Below are 22159 nucleotides of genomic sequence, written 5' to 3'. Positions count from 1 at the left end.
AGGGAATTGGTTGAAAGCCTGTAAAAGAAGTAATCTCCCAGGTCCCCCCTGCCATCCAACACAGATAAGTGACTACTATTCCCCAATCCCAGCAGGAGAGGTGGTTTATTTTGGAAAAATGATGAAACAGTGAAGCACCAGGTCCAGGGGCACAGTAAAAGAGGGCAGAGAGATGCTCAGCTAAAAGTTAAAGGGATTAAGTGAAAGTCTACAATCTAACAGTAAATACTATAGCCCTTTGCGTGCTTGGATCCAAGAATTCAGATATAGGATTCTTTTCTCCAAAAACTAAACAGTACCTGGAAGAAGATATATAAGTATTATGAAAGTATTATAACCAAGCCCAAACCTTGAACACAGTAAACGTTTTCTTTTTTTTTTTTTTTTGGCCACGCCATGCAGCTTGTGGGATCTTAGTTCCCCGACCAGGGATTGAACCCAGGCACCTGGCAGTGAGAGCAAGAAGTCCTAACCACTGGACCACCAGGGAATTCCCCACAGTAAACTTTTTTTCTACAAACTTTTTTTGTTAACTTTTTAGTAATTATACAACAAAAGAAAATCAATCATGTGATGAAAGACTTCATCATGAGAGACAGAAGCCAAACAGAAAAAAAAAAAAGCAACTCATAGTAAACCAGGAACATGCCAGAAAATGTTTAAAAAAATCAGTTAATATCCTCAGAAATATATGAGAAGATGATCCAGCAAACAAGAATAGGAGGTACATCCATAGAACAGGAGAGAAAGCTTAAATTTTTTTTTTTTTTTTTTTTTTTTTTGCGACACGCGGGCCTCTCACTGTTGTGGCCTCTCCCGTTGCGAAGCACAGGCACCGGACGCGCAGGCTCAGCAGCCATGGCTCACGGGCCTAGCCGCTCCGCGGCATGTGGGATCTTCCCGGACCGGGGCACGAACCTGTGTCCCCTGCATCGGCAGGCAGACTCTTAACCACTGCACCACCAGGGAAGCCCAAAGCTTAAAATTTAAACAAATGATAATTTCTAAGAAATTCAATAGGCTTAGAAGATACTATCAAAGCACTCATGAAAAGTAAAAAAATAAAAAGATAAAAAAACAGAAGGTAAAAGAGGATCAATCCAGGAAGTCCAATATCTAACTGATATGCATTCCAGAAAGAAACAAAGCATAGAAAAGAGATAAAGAAAAATATCCAAAGAATAATTTAAAAAATTTCCAGAATTGAAAGATATGAATTGCCCTAAATCCCTGGGACAATGAATTTAAAGACTTACACCAGACATACCCCATAAAACTTTAGAAATGAGGAATACAAAGAAGATCCTAAACTTCTAAAGATAAAAAAAATGGGGAATCACAATAAAAGGCACAGGGCTTCTCAGCAGCAACACAGCAAACCATGGTGACTTGCCTTCAAAATTCTAAGTGAAAATTATTTTCAAACTACAATCTATATTCAGCCCAATCATAGATCTAATATGAGATCAAAATAAAGACATTTTCTGATATGCAAAGGCTCAAAACTACACCTCACACTCACCCTTTTTTAGGAAGGTACTGAAGGATGTGCTCTACCAAAAGGAGAGAGTGAACAAAGATGACCCAGATTCAGAAAACAAATGGTCTAACACTTGAGATAGGTTAAAAAGTTCCAGGATTACAGCAGGCCCAGGTATAAGGGATACATCAATGAACAAGAGAGAAAAATCCTTGCCCTCAAGGAGCTTACATTCCAGTTTAACAGCAGTTCTCACAGTGGCTCTCTAGACCCCGGGGGTCCTAAGACCTCAGAGGATCCAACAAGTCGAAACTATTTTTATTATAATACTAAAACATGATTTACCTTTTTCACTGTGTTGACTTTTGCGCTGATAACGTAGAAGCAATGGTAGGCAAAATTGCTGGTGCTTTAATGGGAATCAAGGCAATGGGGCCAAATGGTACTAGCAGTCATTGAATTCTTCACTGCAACACACAGTTTATAAAAAAAATAAATAAAAAGGCAGTTTCACTTAGGAATGTCCTTGATAAAGCAGTAAAAGTCATTAATTTTATTAAATTTCAACGCTTGAGAACACATCTTAATATTCTGTGTGATGAGTTAGGAAATACACATAACTGCTGCTGCATAGTGAAGAACGATGGTTATCTTGAGAAAAGTATTTGTGCAGCTGAATTACAAGTTGAACTAGCTGCTTTTATCCTGAAACACTATTTATTTTAAAGAACTGACTATGATTATTCAGACTTGGGTATTTGACAGACGTCTTCTCAAAAATGAATTAAGGGAGTCTTTCACTTCAAGGAAAGTGTCAATTTGTTGCCAATGATAAAATCTGAGCTCTCAAGCAAAAATCAAAATGTTGGATAACTTGTATTTGTCACCATGAGATTGACAGCTTCTCAGCACTTAAAGATTCCTCTGATGAGATCAATGGTGATATTAACATATGGAAATTTTTTTAATATTATATAATGAAGGGTGTCAATATCTGGAAGATATGCATAACTCAGTGAACCAGTATTTTCCAATGCATGATGTCACAGAATCATATATGAGTAAAAAATCCATTCACAGTGCCAGACAGACCAATAGATTTTTTTTTTTTTTTTTTTTGCGGTACGCGGGCCTCTCACTGCTGTGGCCTCTCCCATTGTGGAGCACAGGCTCCGGACGCGCAGGCTCAGCGGCCATGGCTCACAGGCCCAGCCACTCCTCGGCATGTGGGATCTTCCCAGACCGAGGCATGAACCCATGTCCCCTGCATCGGCAGGCGGACTCTCAACCACTGCGCCACCAGGGAAGCCCAGACCAATAGATTTTAATGTAAGCATGAAAAGGTCATTGATATAGTTTCAAATAACACATTGTAACCAACCTTTAAGAAACTACTTGTCAAGTTCTGGAGTAGTATTAAAGAAGTAATTATCTGAAAAGGCTATTAAAATACTACTTTTTCCAACAACATATCTGTGTGAATCCAGATTTTCTTCATATCTGTGTGAATCCAGATTTTCTTCATATACTTCATTCAAAAAACTCATCACAATAGACTGAATACAGAAGCAGATATAAGAATCCAACTGTCTTCTATTAAGCCAGATAGTAGAGATATGCAAAAATGAAAAATAATGCCACTTTTCTCACTAAGTTTGTTTTGTTTGGGAAAATATAGCTATTTTTCATATCAAATGTTATGTTACCAAGTAATGGATTTATTATTGTTATTTTTAAGTGGATTAATAAATATTTCAAATTTTTCTGGCTTAATTACTAGTAAGGCAATATTTCTAGATATAGCCCAGGTAGATAAAAGTTTGTAGGGTCCTCAGGACTTCCCTGGTGGTCCAGTGGATAAGACTCCACACTCCCAATGCAGGGGGCCCAGGTTGGATCCCCGGTCAGGGAACTAGATCTCGCTCGTATGCATGCTGCAACTAAAGATCCCGCATGCCACAACTAAGACCTGGTGCAGCCAAAGTAAATAAGCAAATAAATAAATATATACTTTAAAAAAGTTCATAGGGTTCTCAGTAACTTTTAAGAATCTAAAGTGATCCTAAAACTAAAAACTGTGAGACCCACTACTCTAAGTTACCCACAGTCATTTCCATTCTCCATTTTTGTCCAGCTGATTAAGTCCCTATAGAAGGCATAAAGAAGTAGAAAAAAAAGAAAAGGACATACATCTAATTATGTACCTTGTTGGTGACCAAAAAAGAGATTGAGAGATGGGTGTAAATTTTTTCTGTTTTAATATCAAATAACATAATTCATCCACATTAGAAGAATGGTTACATTAACTCATAAAAGTTAATGGAAGATATAAAATCCTTCCTTAGAGCAACCGGGTGAAAAAAGTTAAAAAATCACTGTCATAAATCTATAAATATTTTTTCAAGTAACACATTTACATTTCAAAAAATCATGCTGAAGTATAATTAATCTCAATAAGAGAAAGCAAAAAGCCACTGCATTTCTTTATTATAGTTAACTTCAAGTATTTGTTCAGAAAAGAAAGTGAACACTAAGAACAAATCAGAGGTAGATCCAAAAACTGTCTTCTCTATCCATGACAGTACTGAATTCCCTAGATTCATACTTACCTCTGGATTTCCATAATGTCACTAGCATATAATTGAATATATTTGCTCATTCAAGTCATGGTGGTCAATTTATATCACACACTCCTAGTAAGGAAGAACTGTTTATATTTAACTCCATTGGTAAGGTATAACACATGGAAAGACCCATTAATAGCTCTTTCCGATAAGAGAAATGATGAATTGAGCACAGATTTTTAGGAATCCCAGAACTTAACGATTTTTCAATCTATCTGTAAGCAGAAAAGGCAACACAAGGACACAACTCCTAAGGCTCTCAGCTTTCTGTTCTCACTCTAGCCTCTATTACTTCCTGGTTGTAGTCTCACGGTTTCAAACCATATCCAACTACTCCCACTATAGAACTGAAGCCATGACATAATGACTACAGTAGGACATCAATTTACAAAAATATCTTACTGTAAAGTTTAGGTGACCGATTGAAGATGTAGAGCCAAAATGTGTTCACTCAAAAGAGAGCTTAAAAGCACACACAAGTAGTTCCTTTGTCTCGTAATCAATAAAGGTAGAATAAGCAGTTATCTTTTTCAGAAAGCAGGCAGTTAAGAGAGAACAAAGATCCCTAAAGGACATGACAGTTTATAATTATTTCACCACTACTCATTCACAGTATATCAAACTATAATCTTTTTGATCTTGGACACATGACCAAAGGGGAGGGGGGAAGAACGGTCATTTCAATGGGAAATCCACCTCAAAGAGGTAGAGAAAAGTAAAAACGGGGTTAACACCATTTAGCATAGGAAGAAATCCACAAACAAGCACAGAACCACCCAAGGCAAAAAAAGAACTAAGGTAAAATTCTAGCTTAATGAGCAAAATAAAGCAAAACTCAAGAGATACAGAATTATCAAAACACTCCTCCCAGCACAACTAAAAATACGCAGACTAGCATCTTTTTTAAAAAAACATTATCAGTCATAGGAATTTCCTCTCACTGGTGTGAAAATGAAGGCAGAAAATATACCTATACATCTAATACAACAATCTTATTACACAAGTATTCCAACTCATAACACAACTCTGCTGAGACTAGTAAAGTTGGTAAGGCCAATTAACAGGTGCCAGCTGCCTTTATCTTTTTCAGTTTCAAACATTTTTAGCCCTCTTATTGAAGAACATACAGTAATAAAGTGCTACCACTTAGCAGGAAATCTCCTGTGTCTGCAAATAAAGTGAATATTTATAGACTCTAGGGCTAAAGGGGCTCTCAAAGGATACCCAGTTTCCTCACAGGGCTGCACCTGTCATATCTGCTCCAATCCTTAAACCTGAAAACTCTGCGTACCTCCTTCACTTAGAGCTTTTATGATTACAGAGCTTTTATGGTGGTTATAGAGCTTTTATGGTTAAGTCCAAAGATGACAACTTGAATACTTTTTTGTGACAACACGAGACATTTTAATTTATTTAACTACCTAGTACCTAGTTAGTTGAAATACAAATAAGTTACTGCTAATTCTGAAAATGCAAAAAAGAAAAAAAAATTGGCCTCCACTGTGCATTTAAAGATATACAACCTCTAAAAGAGAAATTAAGGATGACCTAAAATCAAGAGCAGGCAACATGTATAACAGTGTATTATAACCTCTCACCAAAGGAAACAGTTTAAGGGTAGCCATATGCTCTTGGGCTATGACCACAAGGCCACAAGTCCTGAAGTCAAGAAAACAGATGAGCGTTTAAGGCGAGTATATTTATTTGTTAAGGAAGGAAAGTGTATTTCACCCAGCACTCTCTCTCCTCTCAGCGAGCGAGGGGGGGGGGGGAGGGTGATGTGGCGGTGGGGGAGGGGAGGGGGAGGGAGGGCGGAGTTGGAAGGGGAGGCGGATTTAAAGTAGAGACAACGGAGTGGGTGGGACGGAGTACGCCAGGTTGCAGCCTCCCTCACGCTCCACGCTACCTATAGCTACTGACGAAGCACCGGTCACCCCTTACAAAACGAACCCAGAAACCCAAAAGCAGCTATCAAGGATCAGGAACTGGCGGTGTGGGTAGGGGTGCGAGAGGTGTTGAGGAGCGGAGGCGGAGAACAGGTGGCTAACTCTCCCTCACCACCTCGAGACTCAGGGCCTAGCCTGAGGCCTGCGACCGCGTACCACCCGATAGCTGCCACCCCCTAAGGCCCCAGCTTGGTCCTCAAAGGTCAGACTCCGCCAGGTGCGAGGCGCCTGCGCACTGCGCCGCTCGGCACGTCGCCGGGCCAGCACCACCACCCCCACCACCCCCACCACCCACCGCAGCTGCCGCTGCTGCTGCCTCCCGTACACACTGCGCCAGGCCCGCGCCGCCTCAAGCCGGAGCAGGGCCTCGGAACCCCTCGGCTGCAGGAGCCGCCTCTCAGGCCCCGGACGCGGGCATTACCTGGATTCCGGCCTTCGGGCTTACACCTCCCGTAGACTTACAAGCGCCGCAGATCTGGAAACGTTTCTTCAAATCTGGGCGCCGCCGGCGTCCACAGAACTTACTTCAGTTTAAGCTCACCGCCTTCCTGGTTTCACCGCCAGGCAGCGTCAGCCGAGCTTTCGAGTGCATCGATGGAGGCTGCCAGGCGTTAGGAGTGCCGAGGGAGTAGATTGTCACGCCGCCAATTTTTTGTTTGGTGTTGGTTTTGCTTGCTTGATTATTTGAGTTTCTTGCTACCAAAAACCAATAAAGGTGGGGACTGAAAAGTATTATTGCCTTAGTAATCGTCGTTATCGTCACAGATAATCAGTAAACCAATCTGCATTATAGGAAGTTATATAGACACCCACACGTAGCAAAATCGATTATCTCACGCTGGGAGAGGAGGAAACTGGCCCAACAATAATAAATCATGGGAGTGTGTCTTTATAGCGTCAGAGTCGTGTGTGATTAAATTGTAATGATTTATTTGCAAAAATGCATTAAAAGTCGGCGTTTCTTCTGCCCTGAAGGTGAAGGCACAGGTTGGGCGCAAATTTTTTTCTCACATTAAAGTAACTGGTTGGTTGCGGAATGGGAGAAAACTGCCCAAGGCAGGGAAAGGAGGTTTCTTCTGGAAAATAAATTAAATGTATAGGGGGTTTTGTTGTTGTTATTTAAACCAATACAAATGAAAGCAATTCAGCATTTTCTGTAACTCATAGGACTTTATCTGTCCTTGCATGAACATCATTTTTTCCTTATTTACTATAAGTAAGCATCGATAAGGAGGTAAATTGTTGGCCTTGGTTTGGGTCGACTGTGAGAACCAACTCGTTCACAACTCCTGTATACCCAAGCTACAGTTTTCCACAGACATTTGAGATGGAGAAAATCACCTCCACAATTTTATTTCTCATAAGTGACTGTACCTTAACTAACCTGTTTTGAGGAACCATTTTAAAGCTTAACTACAGCCCTACATGCTTATTTTAAATAATTCAAGAGCCGGTGGAGGGGCGGTGGAAATGAACCTTTGGGGTCCTGAATTTTATTGGAAACTGTATATCTGTCTGCAGGCTGTCAACTGAACTTTACTCTCAATTTTTTGTTTGTTTGTTTGGTTGGTTTTACTAGAAATGCATTTTGAAGTGTCTTGTCTTTGGAAAATATTTGCTATTTAAAGAAACATCATTTGAACTTGGTGAGCATTTATTAGTATATGATTTCAAAACCAGGGTTTGGTGGGGTTTTTTTAAACTAAACTTCCCTTAGGCCAGTAGGAATCCGTGGTTAGACACTAAAGATCTCTCATAGCTCCATCTCATAGGAACGCCACTATTTGTAAATATACTAAGAGCAACACGCCAGAAAAATCTATGAGAAAATCTATTTCGTGTGAATTATACAACTATTGTATCCAAGTCTTCCCTAATTAACTTTAAAGTGTTCATCTTTCCCTCAAACTTAGTAGATGGATTTTGAGTTCAGACTTAAAAGTCATGTGCTCGAAAGGGCAAAAAAAGTAGCTGGTGAGCCTCCTGATCCCTTACCAGACTTTTAATAGTGGCTGTTTTTGGAGCTGTTTGTGAATACACATTTGACACCTCAGTTTGAGAGCTATTTGAGCACCACATCTATTTAGCTGACCCTATTATTTGTCATTCTGCTAAATAACCTTAAAAACGGATTTTCATAAAGGATTAAAGTTTTATAGTTATTCCCCTCTAATAATATCAGGAGTAAAGTGGTCACAAATAGTAACCCAAGACTAACTGTAAAATCATGTTTCTAAATTCATATAACATTGGAAAGTGAGTACTTGAGTCTCTTTTGTAGTGTAATAAAAAGCAAACACTCGTGTAATTTACTGATACCTAAAAACTATTGATACTGGAAACTTAAAGATCTTAACTGTTTTTCCTAAAAGTAGCAATAAATGAAATGTTTTAAGAAGAAAAAGAAACTTTAGAATTCAAGAGAAAAAAGGCAAAGTAACAATTCTAAAGAGTGTGATTTCCATCTTCATTAAGTTCACTAACTGAATATGTTAATCTGAGTAGTGTGGTATGACATAAAGTTACGTATAGCTTCTATTTACATACATTCTAGAAACATTAATGTATTAAGTTGTAATTGTGTTCTCTTTTTACACGTTTCAGTTGCTTTGATGGAACTTCTCAAATGATCCGTTAACTCTGTGTTAATGCCTTAACCAGTGGGTGGAAGATATAGGAATCAGAGTTCTATAATTGCTTTTATTTTTACAGAGTATAAGATCCAAGAAAACGAACAAGTTACATTTAACATCAGAAAGACTGCATTAATATTCAGACTACTCAAAAATGTCCCCAAAGCCACACTTGAAGAGGTATATTTGTTTACACACTCAGGTAAATATAACTTTCCATATGTAAATATTCTTTTTTTCATATGTAAATATTCTTATGTGAGGGGTATATATATATGGCCACAATTCTCACAGCAAGCTTTGTCCTGCACAATACGGACAAATGACGCAGGAATATAGATGTGTCCTTCCATATAACAGTTTCGATGTAAATAGTCCAGGAATATATTTTAAATCGTAGCTTTGAGAGGGGCTTTTCCCCCGGCGAGCTTTTTTTTTTTTTTTTAATAATCCACGGTACATAAATTAGATGGGCCCCAAACTTAACATCGATTTTTTTTCAAACTCAAAGAGGGATAATCATTTTCTTTTCAAAATTAGGAAATCAATTAGAATATTTCCCGGGATGCTAAAGAAGAGTTTCTGTAGTTCATTGTGGGAGGGGTCCGGGTGCAAAGAGTAAGGGAGAAGGGTGAGGGTCCTGAGACCTCAAAGAGGGAACGAAGTCAAACTGTCCTTGACCAAGCGCTAAGGAAATACTTTAAAATGAAATCTGTCAGGGAACAGCTGCTCGGGAAATGTGTTAAACAAACCAGCCACTTCGAGCAGGGTTTGTCCGTAGAGGAGTCGGCTCGGTCTCCAGGACGCGAATAATGGTGAATCACAGACTCCCCGGGGCAGGGAGTTTGGTGAAGACCCAGGCTCAGCTCTGGCCGCGGGCCCGGAAGCCCCTGAAAGGAGCTGCGTGCGCCTGAGAAACTGTAAAGGACCCTGACTCGGCAGGGTTGTGAAGCCAGGATGCTACAAGGTTTCGGGTCGGGGTAGCAGGGATGTAGGATCGGGATACCGGGTCAGGATGCAGAACTGGGGTCCCGGGCGCCTGATGCAGGGCAGGGTTGCCGGGCAGCAATGCGGGGCCGAGCAGTTGCGCTGCACCCTGACGCCCGGCGAGGACATAGGGTCGGATGCCAAGTCGGGATACCCTATTGACTCCAGGAGTCGCGCACTTGTCAGTTTCCTCTTGACCACGCCCCGGCGGAATAAGTCCAGCTCCCTAGTGTTTAAGTAAGCCGTGACACCAACGCAAAATCCACGCCTAATTAAATTAATTATGGATTCTTGTCATCCTGAATTAATGGCCAAGAGCGCAGGCGGCCGAGGTAGCTGAAAACCCGGACTGTCTGCCTCTTCTTCCCACTCCCTCTGGTCCCCCTTCACTGTCCTCACTCACACTCCAGCCCCAGCCAGCCTGTACTCCAGCCTTAATCAATCTCAATCTCTCTCTCTCTCCCTCACTTTCTCTCTCTCTCTCTCTCCCCCTCCCCCTCACTCCCTCTCTCCCTATCACCCCTACCTCCCAACCCCCACTCCCCCACCCCCAGGTAGTGGCGCGGGTGCTTCCCGGGAAGGGTCTCCCTCCGAGTTGCGAAGGGGAGGTAATTTACTCAGAACAAGGGGCCGCCTTTGCGAAGTATAAATAGTGAGACTTCAAGCGCTGCGTTGCTATCAGATCTGAACTCTCCGCAGGAAGAATTGTCAAAGATCTTAACATTGAACAAGCGCGCTCCGGCAGGGAAGCATCAGTTCCCATTTCCCTCCCGCGGCCCCCGCCCCTTCCCTCTTCCTCTTCTTCCTCCTCCTCCTTCACCTCCTCCTCCTCCTCTTCTTACTTCTTTTTCTCCTTCTACTTCTCCTCCTCTTTCTTCTTTCTTCTCTTCTTTTTCTTCTTCTTCCTCCTCCTCCCACTCCTCCCCCACCCCTGTCCCATTGATGTGTTATTATTGGGGGGGCTGGAGCAGTAAAAAAAGAAGAAGGAAAAAAAGAGCTGGGCTCGGCTGGGAGACGTTGAGCTCGGGGCTGACGGGCATTGGCGGCGATGGAAGAACTTACGGCGTTCGTCTCCAAGTCTTTTGACCAGAAAGTGAAGGAGAAGAAGGAGGCTATCACGTACCGGGAGGTGCTGGAGAGCGGGCCGCTGCGCGGGGCCAAGGAGTCGACCGGCTGCGTGGAGCCGGGCCGTGACGACCGCAGCAGTCCCGCAGTCCGGGCGGCCGGCGGAGGCGGCGGCGGCGGAGGAGGCGGAGGCGGAGGCGGAGGAGGTGGAGGAGGTGGAGGAGTTGCAGGAGGAGGAGGAGCGGGCGGAGGAGCTGGAGGAGCGCGCTCTCCCGTCCGGGAGCTGGACATGGGCGCCGCCGAGAGAAGCAGGGAGCCGGGCAGCCCGCGGCTCACCGAGGGTAACGGCCTGACCCCCGGCCGCGGTTCTTCTTCCCGCCTTCCTGACTCCTTTCGGGCGGGAGAGGACACCAAGGCCCAGCGGGGAGGGGGGCGGGACGCGGAGAGGGCTCTTGGACCCCAGCTTTGGAAGCTGGAGTGAGGATGGAGGGGTGGGAGTCCGGTGGTGTGCACGGTCGTGGGTGGGGTCCGAATGTGTGTGCGGGGAGGGGGGGCGTGTGGGGTTTGCGCGCGCCCTTCTCAGATGCTCCCGCTACTCCCATTCCACCGAAACGCATTTTCACCAACGGGAGGATGGGCCCGCAGCCCAGACGGCCCGCAGGCGGATGGGGAAGTTCGCTGGGCCGGGCTGCGAAAGGGGGTACTGGCAGTAGCTGGGCCAGGCGGCGGGATTACAGTTAGCATCTAGCGCCGAGTTTGCGGAGCCCCTTTCCTAGGCCCGAGAAAAAAAAGAAAAAGAGAGAAAGGGGACAGAGATACAGACACAGAGATTGACTGGGATTTCACCCTGGAGTCGCCCCGGGTTTCGTGCTGCCGCTGACTCCGCGAAGACCCTGGCTCCCTGGAATTTAGGGCCCCAAACTTCCCATTTTCTTTGAGCTGTGAAGGTAGAATGAGACCAAGGCAGGCTAAGGTTCAGGCTGTGCGCTGTTTCTTTCGGGAGATGCGTTAGGCTCCTTTTTTGTTTGTTTGTTTGTTTTTCGAAATTTTACTGCGTCGCATCATCCAGTACTCTGACTTTGTGGTGGGATAATCCTTTGGTGCCAGGAAAGTGTTAGGAAAAGGCTTTTTCTAAATGGTGGAGCGTCCTGTACCAATTCAAAGGAGTTCAAGAATAAAATTAATTTGGCACTTGGTGCCTGCAGTAACTGGTGTGCTGCCATATTTTTCCAATTAAGGAAATATGTGGCATGCTTAGAATCACATATTTAAGCAAGCAATTAAGTCGTTTATAACAGTCTGTTCTTGTTTAGGCCAATAAGTGGAAATTTGGGGCCGAAATAGAGATTATATTAAGTCTGTTAATCAACTGTAAATGTGGACATCTTTCTCTTTGAAGCCCCAAAAGTTTGAGAGGCTTCCACTGTGGATGGCACGAAATAAACAAAGCCAAAGGCAGAATCTGAAAGATGTGTTTTCATATTTAAATTTCATTGTAATATCTGTGGAAATATTTTCCTATTAACTTGGCTTCAGTTTGTGCTATAATGTATCCACTTCTTCCCTAAGGAAGGACAAACGTCCACAACATGAACTTTGAGAAGTAGATATGCGGGAAACACTTAAGATCACGGTAACTAGAATGCCACGCTGGGCTGAGTTCTAGAGGTTCTTCTCCCAGACGGGGTACCAAGTACTCCTAAATTTGGAAAGTGGTAGCATAACTGTCAGGCGGTCCAGTGCACCCTCCCGACCTGAGTCCCCAGCTCCAGGCCCTGGGTACACAAGCAGGCACCCCCCAACGAAGTTAGGGTCTGAACCGTGGGCAAACAAAGTCCTGGGATTGTTGATTTCCAAGCTCAGGGCAAATATTAATTTGTCTGCAGGCCGGCTCTTCTGGAAATGATTTTTAACACCCATGCTGATTGGGATTCTGGGCTGGGAAGAACTGCAAACAGCCTCAATTATCCAAACTCAGCTTTTGCACCTTAAAAACCCAAGTCTCCGACTCAGGCGCAGAGGATGAAGGTTCCAGAAGGCAGCTTATGTTGATACCGGCTCCCCTGATCACGGTCCCTTGGCCTAAATATATATCTATCTATCCACATCCCTCTGGTGTCCCTGTATGTTCACACTCGTGGAGCTCCTGTTTTTAAAGGGAGGAGAAGGAAGGACAGGAAAGTGGCAACGGATGTGTGCAAACCTAGAGCAGAAAAATGCATATTTTATTAAACATCCGAGCTGCTGGATGCATGAAAAGGCTTTGAGCAACCAATAGAAACCGAGGATCCCGAATGTTCCGCTTGAACCTGTTGATCTCTATGGGTTTAAGCGTTCAGGGTCGCGTCTGCCTTTCCAATGGGGAGGGAGAAAGGAGCGAAAGAGACAGCGGTCTGTTCCGCTGGCTCCCCGAAGCTGGTTTTCCGCCTCTCGGCCTTCCGGCCGGGTGTGGGCAGCGAGCCCTCCAGGCCGCCAACATGGCGTGGGCGCCTCTGCTCAGGCGACTGGGATTCGGCAGGGGGGACAGGGACTGCCTGACTGTCCGTGGGCCGTCCGCGGGATTTCGTCCAAGCCCTGGGTCCGCACAGAGCGCCCGGGAAAGTGGCTCCCAGTGCCATGCGGCCCCGGGGTCTTGTCCTCCGGCTGTGACCCTTCAGCCCAATTGTTCCCAAATTAGACAAGCAAGTTTGAGAGAGACAAGAGAGCCGGCGGCGGCCACTGCTGGCCTGACAACGGCCCAGCACTCTGGGAATGGCTGGTGTAAGAGGCCAGTCCGTAGCCTCGCCGCGCTCTCCTGCCAGCATCTCGTTCTGTGACCCGCCCGGTGCGGCGCTTTTGATTTCTGTGCGTGAGTGGGAGAGAGTGAATGCAAGGGAGGGTGAGTGGAACTGATTTGGTGTTCTCGGGGGAGGACAGGGGACTGTGGGCTGAATAGTGAGGAGGTGAGCTGAGGCCACAGTTGCAAAAGGGATGCGTGGGTGAATGCCCACCTTGCCCGCGGGCGGCCGCCCAGAGTTGATCTTTTCGCGTCTCCAGGATCCTCTTCCTCGCAGCCGGGTGAGGAACTGGACAGGAACTCCGGGAGGGGGCAGGATCCTCCATCCTTCTGGAGACAGATCTGGTAACGGCATTTGCTGTGTTGTTTTTGTCTGTGTGTGTGTGTTGCTGTGTGCGCGCGTGGACGTACGTGTGCGGTCCTGTTCGTGGTGCCCCCTCCAGTGTCCCCGGAGCCGAAGGATCGCAAAGAGGATGCGAAAGGGATGGAGGACGAAGGCCAGACCAAAATCAAGCAGAGGCGAAGTCGGACCAATTTCACCCTGGAACAACTCAACGAGCTGGAGAGGCTTTTTGATGAGACTCACTACCCGGACGCCTTTATGCGTGAAGAACTGAGCCAACGGCTGGGGCTGTCCGAGGCCCGAGTGCAGGTACCCGCCTGTGACGAGGTCGCGGGGAGCAGAGGAGGGGCATGCCTGGGGTTGGAGAGTCGCCTGGGGTACACACGACAAGGGTGCGGGTCCAAATGTCTGGAGTGAGGTGAGAAGGGAAGCGATGTCTCTGCTAGAGGTCTTATTTTCCAAAGTAGATCTTGGTCTTAAAGCCTTTCCGTGCTCCCCCCGCCGCCCCGCCCCATCCCAACATATGTTCCCAGCAGAAGAAAGCTGTGCTGGGCTTGCTCCCAGAGTTTCTATAAACCACACCCCCGACCCTCGCCTCTCAATGCCTTTAATGTGGTTTAATGCTAATGGGCCTACTTTTATAAGCCTTAAAAAAATCCCACAGAAAACGTTTTATCTTCTGGATGCCTTAAAAGTTACAACGAATATTTTGTTCGGCGGAGTTGGGTTTCCTTGAGGGTCTGCTCTGGGATCTAGGTTTGCCAAGCGGATATGCCAATTAGGTTTATAGATGTACAGACTATAAAGAAAATTAGCAACTGTTAAGTGCACAAATTTACAGTCTGCCGTTAGCGGTCGATCTCAAACTGTGTGTGAAATAGCAGAGAAATAAATGCATTTGGTCACTCTTTGTTCTCTCACTTAACCAGGGAAGTGAACCTGAACCTACAGAAACTTGATTTTAAAACAATCCACATATCTTAATATTGACATTTCCAAAATCTGACCCCAGCAAGTGCCACACTCAATGGAGTTAGCATTGGGGCAGATTTTCTTTACCGGTTGTGGCGATGAATGTAATGGGAAAAGTAGGCTTCAGGAGTGCTTAAGGGGAAAAAATTATATACATACATGCATACATATCCTTTTAGTTTTATGGAAAACGAATTTAAGTGTTTCAGGTTGTATTTCCACTCAAATAATAAAATAGGAGAAAATGATAGTCATTATTTGTTTGAACACATGGAGCAGTTTTAGGCCTGAACATCTGCAGCTGTTACAAAGTATCACTGTAACAGATACTCCCTAGGTCTCTGGGCTAGAGACCACCATCTGCAGCGAACTATGCAATTCTTATGGGGCTTCCCCGCATCTTGTAATAGGATCAGGACAAAAACAGAGCAGTCACTTTAAAGGGGAAAAGTAATAATAGGCTGCCTTGGTCATCACAGCATCAACAGCAGAGCCTTCCTTTTTAAGCCTCTCCTACTTTGCTCTGTGCACTGAGATCTCTAGAGGCTTAGCAACCCCTTAAAGACATGATGATAATTATTACAGTTGTGAGCATTAGTGTATCAGCTCCAACTCTTCTAGGGGAAAAAAGAGGCAAGAAGCCTCAGGCCATGTGAGGTACACAAAGGATGCCACCCTGGCATGAAATCCACCCTTCTACTACACTAAATGGCAGGGGAATTTTTGAAGATTTCCATTGACTGTGACACTTGCTTTCAAAAACAAGAAGAAAGCTCTGAAGCAATATTTTACTTCCATGTTTTTTAACATTAATTTATGAATCAGTCAATATACTGTGTTACTGGAATATAATGCTATATTATTGGAGTATAAAAGCAAGCTTTATTTGAATTTCTTAAAATCTGCCATACTGCCTCTAAAAGTTGGCAAGTTTATCTAACAAGGTAATATCTGGGAGGAGATAGTATCCAGCAGCTACTTGATTCATACCCCACTCCCATTTCACAGAATGTTCTTCTTTTTTTCTCATAATAAGTGAACTTCATTGCTGGTATTTATTTTTTCATACTTTATTTACATTTTGATCTATCTTCTGGACACTTCTCTACTACCCTAACTGCACTCGGTGGCTTTTTCTATAGAAGCAAATTAGATTATCATGATAATGGCACAATTATTCTGCTACCATGTTACACTCTGCTGCACAGAGGAACAGAGAAATTCTAAACTTCTTTGTAGTGAGGCTTTTATGACACTAATTACCTCTTCCCCCACTCTTATCCCCCCACCCCCAGGAAAAAAGAAACTAAAAAACAGAGTCACTATTTGCTTTGGTGTTTGGTTTTTCTTGAAGATGAAACTAATTAATATTACAGGCTATTAATGAGCATATTCTTCTCAGGTCTTACTGGGCAAACATCTAAACCCATTATCACTTTAGTATCAGGTATCAGGGCGAGTTTTAGGCCTTGGGGATTCTAACTGTGGAAACATGAAACCGGGACTACAGTAATTTATCAAGAAACAACTTATCTCGCAAAAGTATATGAAATCTTTCTATTTTGTCATTTATTTATGTTTTTAACTTTGGAAATTAAGATTCTTGTACGTAATTCAAAGATTGCTTGCTATATCTCCCAATCCTTGCCTAAAACATTACTCTGAGTCATAACATCTAGGTTTTATTTTTTCCTCCAATTTGTAGGTTTGGTTTCAAAATCGAAGAGCTAAATGTAGAAAACAAGAAAATCAACTGCATAAAGGTATGCTTCTCAGACAAAGAACATTTGATACTCTAAGTAAAAAGAGTATTAGGGGATGTTGTTATTATGAAGACAGAAAAGAACCTTGTCAAAGATAACTATGGTCCTTATTTAAAAATCTGCTCCGAAGGCAGTTAATGAGAGTCCTAAAGTTTGGGAGTAAATTACATTGCTTTTAATTTTGGCAGCAGTTTAGGAAGATAACAGTACAATTCCAAAGGAAATAGTTCTATCTTGGTTCCATTTGGAACCTTGGAAAACAATGCTGGACATGTCAATCTCACTTTATGGTGTTTTGTTCCCCCATTTTTTGCAGGCGTCCTCATAGGGGCTGCCAGCCAATTTGAAGCTTGTAGAGTAGCACCCTACGTCAATGTAGGTGCTTTAAGGATGCCATTCCAGCAGGCAAGTACAGCCCAGTTTCAACCTGTTTTTAACTGTGAAAAGACCTAGATATTTGCTTGAATTGTTGAACATCCCCTGTCTCTGAGCCCCAATATAGGTGTCTATACAGGTAGAGGATCAATTTTCAGATGATATAGTGGACCTACTCCCCTTTAAAAACCTATACAGTGTCAGGGGTCTACATGCCTAGTCCTTTCTGTCCTCATGGGAAACCCACAGAGGCCTGAGGGTGGCAATTGGTCCTTTAAAAATGCACTAAAGATTGCACTTGGGTAGAAGAGGGAAAAGCCTTCTGATTAAGATTTTGTCAGATCCAGTACAGAGGTTAGTCCTAAGGTGTTTCTAAGGCAACTCTCTAAATATTTTTCTAGGTGTTTTCTATCTCTTATTCACATTAAATGTCTCTGACCGAAGATAAATATAAATAAATACATACATACATACATACATACATACATACATACATACGTACATACATACACTCCCAGCTCAGACTTGATTTTTTAAAGCTGCAAAGCTTCATATCTAGTAGAGAGGGAAGCACTGGTCTTCCCAGGGACACCTTGCAGCTGCAATCTATTTCTTAGCCATACAGAAACCTTTAAGACTATATTTTAAAAGTACAGTCTGCAGCAATGACTTAATCCTGGGAAATCCCAGTGCTCTGAACTCCCCATTCTCCAAGCCTAAGGGTGCAATCCTTTCCCAACCAGTGCCTGACCTTCCCCATGGCCAGGCCCCCTTCTCCGTAGGACTGTGAAGTCATGAATTAACTCTCAGACGCCAGTGTCCTGGTCGGGGGAGACACCTGGCTGCACCTGTGTATTGAGGGTTAGTATTAGGCAGATCTTAGCTCTCCTAGCACCACTGGATTCTGGTATCCTGATGCTAGGCTTTTGAAGCAAGAGAGAATGACTGGAGAGAGAGGGGAATCTTAAAAGGAGACCCTTACTACTCAGAAGGTGATCTCCTAGTCTGCAGCATCATCATCAGCTGGGAGATTGTTAGAAATGCAGACTCTCTGGCCCTACACTAGACCTTCTGAATCAGAATCCACATTTTAACAAGATCCCAAGGTAATTTTAATAGCAGTAAATGTTAGAAGTACTAACAATTGTGCCAGTTGTGATGAAGATGCAACAACTTCCCTAGGTGACATTTTAAAAGTTTTGTAATTTGCTTAATGGTACTTCAGTGTTTTAGTAGCCCGGTAAAAGGTGTACGACAGCATCAAAAGAGGAGGGTAATGATCCTCACCCCGTCGTCTGTCCAATATACATTGTTATTTTCAGGAGGGTGATGTATTAGCACAATAGCAATGTCGCCTTCTGACAGACCCAGCTCCCGAGGGGGCGGCCACAATTCCTGCAGACGGGAGTCCCTGGGACTCAAGGGGATAGGCCACATTGAGCTAGTTGCAGAGACTCAGGGTCACTGGAATATCCCTGTGGCGCCCCAGATTCAGTAACAGACTGATAAGGTCAGCCAAATGCCCCTTTCCCGTCCCCTGCCCCAGCCTTACCCGAGCTAAGCTGGACGCCGTTAATGCTCTGTTTCTATTCTGTTGTCACCCTAGGATAGTCATTGCAACGTGACGCCCTTGTCCTTTCAGGTTCAGGCGCAGCTGCAGCTGGACAGCGCCGTGGCGCACGCGCACCACCACCTGCACCCGCACCTGGCCGCGCACGCGCCCTACATGATGTTTCCCGCGCCGCCCTTCGGACTGCCGCTCGCCACGCTGGCCGCGGACTCAGCTTCTGCCGCCTCTGTCGTGGCTGCCGCAGCTGCCGCCAAGACTACCAGCAAGAACTCCAGCATCGCGGATCTCAGACTGAAAGCCAAAAAGCACGCGGCCGCCCTGGGTCTGTGACGCCAATGCCAGCGCCAACGTCGCGCCTGCAGCGCGGCGCGCAGCCTGCACGCCCTCCGAGCCCCGCTGCTTCTCCGTTACCTGCTCCGGACCTCGGGAGCCGAGCCTCTTTCCACCCGCTGATCGCCCCTTGCCCCATTCCTCATCCCGAACTCGGAGGGCGTGACCTGGGATCCCAAGAAGGGCACCAGCTCCGTGGCTCCTGACCATTCACCTACCCAAGGGCCTAGAATTTGGCTTTGTAGGGCTGGGTTTGGGAGGTCTGGAGAGAGACTGGACAAGGGAGTGCTGGGACAGCGGAGTGTGGCTCACGGCAAAACTGCGACGGTGGACTCTTGCGTAGAAATAAAAATCCTGTTAATAAAAAATGAAGGGATAAAAAGTAGAAAAGACAAACCAGAGATAAGTAGAGAAAGGGAACTTATTGCTATTCGTCAGAAGCTGAAATCGGAGAGAGAACCAAGGAACAAAAAAGAAAATTTTAAAGTATTTTGTACATTAAAAAATATGGAAAAAGAACCTTGACGAATCTCGAGAGAATTGGGGCGGCGGTGGGGCGGGGGGGAGTTACCAACTTAAAGTGTATGTTTTTTAAAATGGGCTAAGAAGGCAAAACAGAAGGAAGAGGTATACTTATTTAAAGAATTAAGATGAAAAAAATGTACGCAGCTGGGAAGTTCACAGGTTTTGAAACTGACCTTTTTCTGCGAAGTTCACTTTAATACAAGCAATTTGATAAGAGAGGCGGGCCTCCTTTTACGTTGAATCAGGTGCTTTGAGTTAAAAACCACCACGTATGGAAGAGCAAGAAGAGGGAAGACAGTATAAAAACGAGGAGAGAAAAAAATATTAATACAAAAATGATACCACAGACGATGATTTCTCTGAGAAAATTATTATGGCAGAACTGTCCAGACTGCTGACAGTAAATTCCGGTTTGCATGTTACTTGTATTCCATTGATGGTGTCTCCCCCCTCCCCGCTTTACTCACATGCACTTAACTCCATTTTCATTTTCAGTATAAAAACAATACCCAAAGCATCTGGAAATTGATATATATATATTTCTATCTATATTTATTTTTGTCCCGTCTTTAATCCTGGGGGACAAAAGAAAAAAGCCTGAAGGGCAAAAAAGTTACACTCTGATTGTCCCAAGACAACAGAGGCAGGTAGAAAATGTGGGAAAAGGAAAAAGAAAAGATAAATGAAACGGTGAAGGTACAGCGCCTCACGTGGTGCCTGATACATAGTGGGCGCTCAGTGTTAAGTCCCCTCTCCTCCCCCTTTTCTTGTATTCCCTCTTGCAGATTTCCTAAAGTCCTATTTGAGGACAGTGCTTTATTTCCCCCTCTCTGTCCCATCACACTCACTTTAAACAACACCCAGATAGATACAGGCACTAAGTTTGTGTAAAATATGTTGATAAACACGAACAAAGTTTATTTTGGCTATAACGTGTGAACTGATAGTTGACTTTCAACATTTGCATTTTATCTCACAAGGGTGTATATTCAAGTAATATTTTTGTTTGTCTCAATTCATGTAGCTATTTAAACTGGGATACCCTGGACTAAGCAATCTGTATCCCAATTCTCTAAAAAAAGCCTCCTTAGTTTTTTTTTTAATCCCTTATACAAGAACGAGGAAAAGCTCTTTTAGCTGAACTTTGGTATGCGGTTGAGCTTTGTAACTATTTGTTCTCCATGAAAACAAAATTATTTATATTTGCCATATTTTTTCTAGTGTATTAAGTTATTTTAAACAAAAGAAGATTCTGTTATTTCATGACGTGTTGTCGGTACAAAATGTTTCGGTCTCACCTCTGTTAAACCTTTTAAATAAGTGCCAAGTTATTAATTGAAGACACTTTGCGATCAATTGAATGAAAATAGTATTGTTTCATTTGATGGGGTTCGCGTCATCTTTGTTCCTGTTACTATTAAACTATCCGGGATAGTCTTTCTTTCTTCCTTTTTGATGAATGTGTGTGTGTCTCTCTCGACTATACCAACTTGGAAAAGCGCTTGCCTCTTCTCCTATGTGCGGCAATCAAGGGACCGGACCGTGAGAATGGTGGCTCTGTGGCTCTCAGAAGCCCAGAGAGAGAATGCCCCCCGCCCGCCCCATTTTATCCACCCAGCACAGTAACCGGATTGATTTTACACATCAGTAAAGGAACAGATAACATGTAGAATAACATAGAATAACGCCCTTCCCCAAGACGGACTCCCGTTCTTCATTCTGCTGCACTTTCGCCCTTGAAGTTCATTTGGGGAACATTTTGGGGAGGAAGGAAAGCGTGATCACGCGATGCGAAATCCACCTGGGTTAATTGTGGCAAGACAGACACTTGGTCCCAGGTCGCCGACCCTCCCCGGAGTCGGTGGCGGTTTGGGAGTAAGATAAGAGCCGCGAAGCGCGGCGGGGGTGCCGGGGAGAGCGGGTCCCCCGCCTCCCACTTCAGTTTAGCGCTTTGGCCCAAACAGATTTTTCGTTCGTTAAATTTAGGGAAAGGTAGAAGCTAGGATCGTGGTTAGGAAAAGCCGGGTCTTAGCCGTCCTCCGGATACCGAGGAGCCCCTCCCTCCCTCCCTCCTCCTCCCGTCCCCTCTCCCGGAAGAAATACTGCCTACTAAGCCCGAAGGCTCTGCCTGTTTGCGGGTGGGTACAGACCGTAAAGACCCGGGACAGGACCTGACCTTCCCTTCCCTTCCCTCTCGGACTCTTGGGATAGGGGACACCCTCCGCCAAAATTGAGGGTGCCCCGAGTGTCCCCTGGGGCCCCCTAGGGAGCGGAGGATGCGTAGAGGAGACCCTCCCTGCGACAAAGCCCCGTATCCTCGGGCCTTGCTCCCTCCTCCGCAACCCGGCCCTCTCCCGGGTTGAGCTCGCTCAAAGCTGTTCCTCCGCGTAGACGTGGGTGATATGTTTATTTTCATCTTTTAGTCTTCAAAGACCACAGAACAGGACTTGGGCCGTATTCAGAGCTCAGGCCTTGCGGGTCTTTTACTTGACAAGCGTCCCTAGTTTTCATAATAAACATCTGCTTGGGGGCGGGGTGCGCTTTGAAGCCGCCGCGCCGCGCCGCGCCTCCCGCCTGGGCCGGTGGCCTCCGGCTGGCTCCCGTCGGCGCCGGGGTCCAGGGTCCGAACGGGCAGGCTCCAAGCCCCAACCCTAATCCAGCCCCCGGCGCGGGCTCGGACGTTTCCCCGGACACCCCGAGGGAGGTCGCAGGTCACGGGAGAACTTGGGGCTGGGGGTTGGCAGTTCCGTCCGGGGCCCAGCCAAGGGCG

The 22159-nt window shown here is 44.9% G+C and overlaps 2 protein-coding genes across 5 annotated transcripts in view; one reads left to right on the top strand and one right to left on the bottom strand.

The window, feature by feature from the left end:
* Nucleotides 1-6632, bottom strand: part of RSRC1 (arginine and serine rich coiled-coil 1) — a 449373-nt gene extending 442741 nt beyond the window's left edge. Inside the window, exons 1-2 of one of the 3 annotated variants that reach the window (XM_060099068.1) lie at nucleotides 6472-6630; nucleotides 1826-1947 (exon numbers count right to left, since the gene is read on the bottom strand). The gene's annotated coding sequence lies outside the window, so the exon portion shown is untranslated. Of the gene's footprint in view, nucleotides 1-1825; nucleotides 1948-6471 lie in introns of all 3 variants that reach the window. The other 2 variants (XM_060099069.1, XM_060099067.1) reach the window with 2 other exon arrangements.
* A 3776-nt stretch (nucleotides 6633-10408) lies between these two features.
* On the top strand, nucleotides 10409-20814 carry SHOX2 (SHOX homeobox 2). Of its 2 annotated transcripts, none has more exons than XM_060099988.1 (5): nucleotides 10409-11076; nucleotides 13955-14163; nucleotides 16532-16589; nucleotides 16906-16994; nucleotides 18607-20814. In XM_060099988.1, the coding sequence occupies exons 1-5, from the start codon at nucleotides 10719-10721 to the stop codon at nucleotides 18862-18864; spliced, it is 972 nt and encodes a 323-aa protein (XP_059955971.1). In that variant the 5' UTR covers nucleotides 10409-10718; the 3' UTR covers nucleotides 18865-20814. The 2 variants fall into 2 exon arrangements, with proteins under 2 accessions (XP_059955971.1, XP_059955970.1); XM_060099987.1 differs by having other exon boundaries at nucleotides 18571-20814.
* The last annotated feature ends 1345 nt before the right edge of the window (nucleotides 20815-22159 follow it).

Source organism: Mesoplodon densirostris, chromosome 5 (genome assembly GCF_025265405.1).
Source record: "Mesoplodon densirostris isolate mMesDen1 chromosome 5, mMesDen1 primary haplotype, whole genome shotgun sequence".
Classification (NCBI taxonomy): Eukaryota; Metazoa; Chordata; class Mammalia; order Artiodactyla; family Ziphiidae; genus Mesoplodon; species Mesoplodon densirostris.
The sequence above is the reverse complement of the archived record's forward strand: the minus strand, read 5'-3'. Positions and strand labels throughout refer to the sequence as shown.

Bases quoted from the DNA above. Each gene is read 5' to 3' on its own strand.
- SHOX2 (XM_060099987.1), top strand. From the start codon at position 10,719: ATGGAAGAACTTACGGCGTTCGTCTCCAAGTCTTTTGACCAGAAAGTG. The intron at 11,077-13,954 runs GTAACGGCCTGA...TGCCCCCTCCAG, and splicing joins CAGCCCGCGGCTCACCGAGG to TGTCCCCGGAGCCGAAGGAT. The intron at 14,164-16,531 runs GTACCCGCCTGT...TCCAATTTGTAG, and splicing joins TGTCCGAGGCCCGAGTGCAG to GTTTGGTTTCAAAATCGAAG.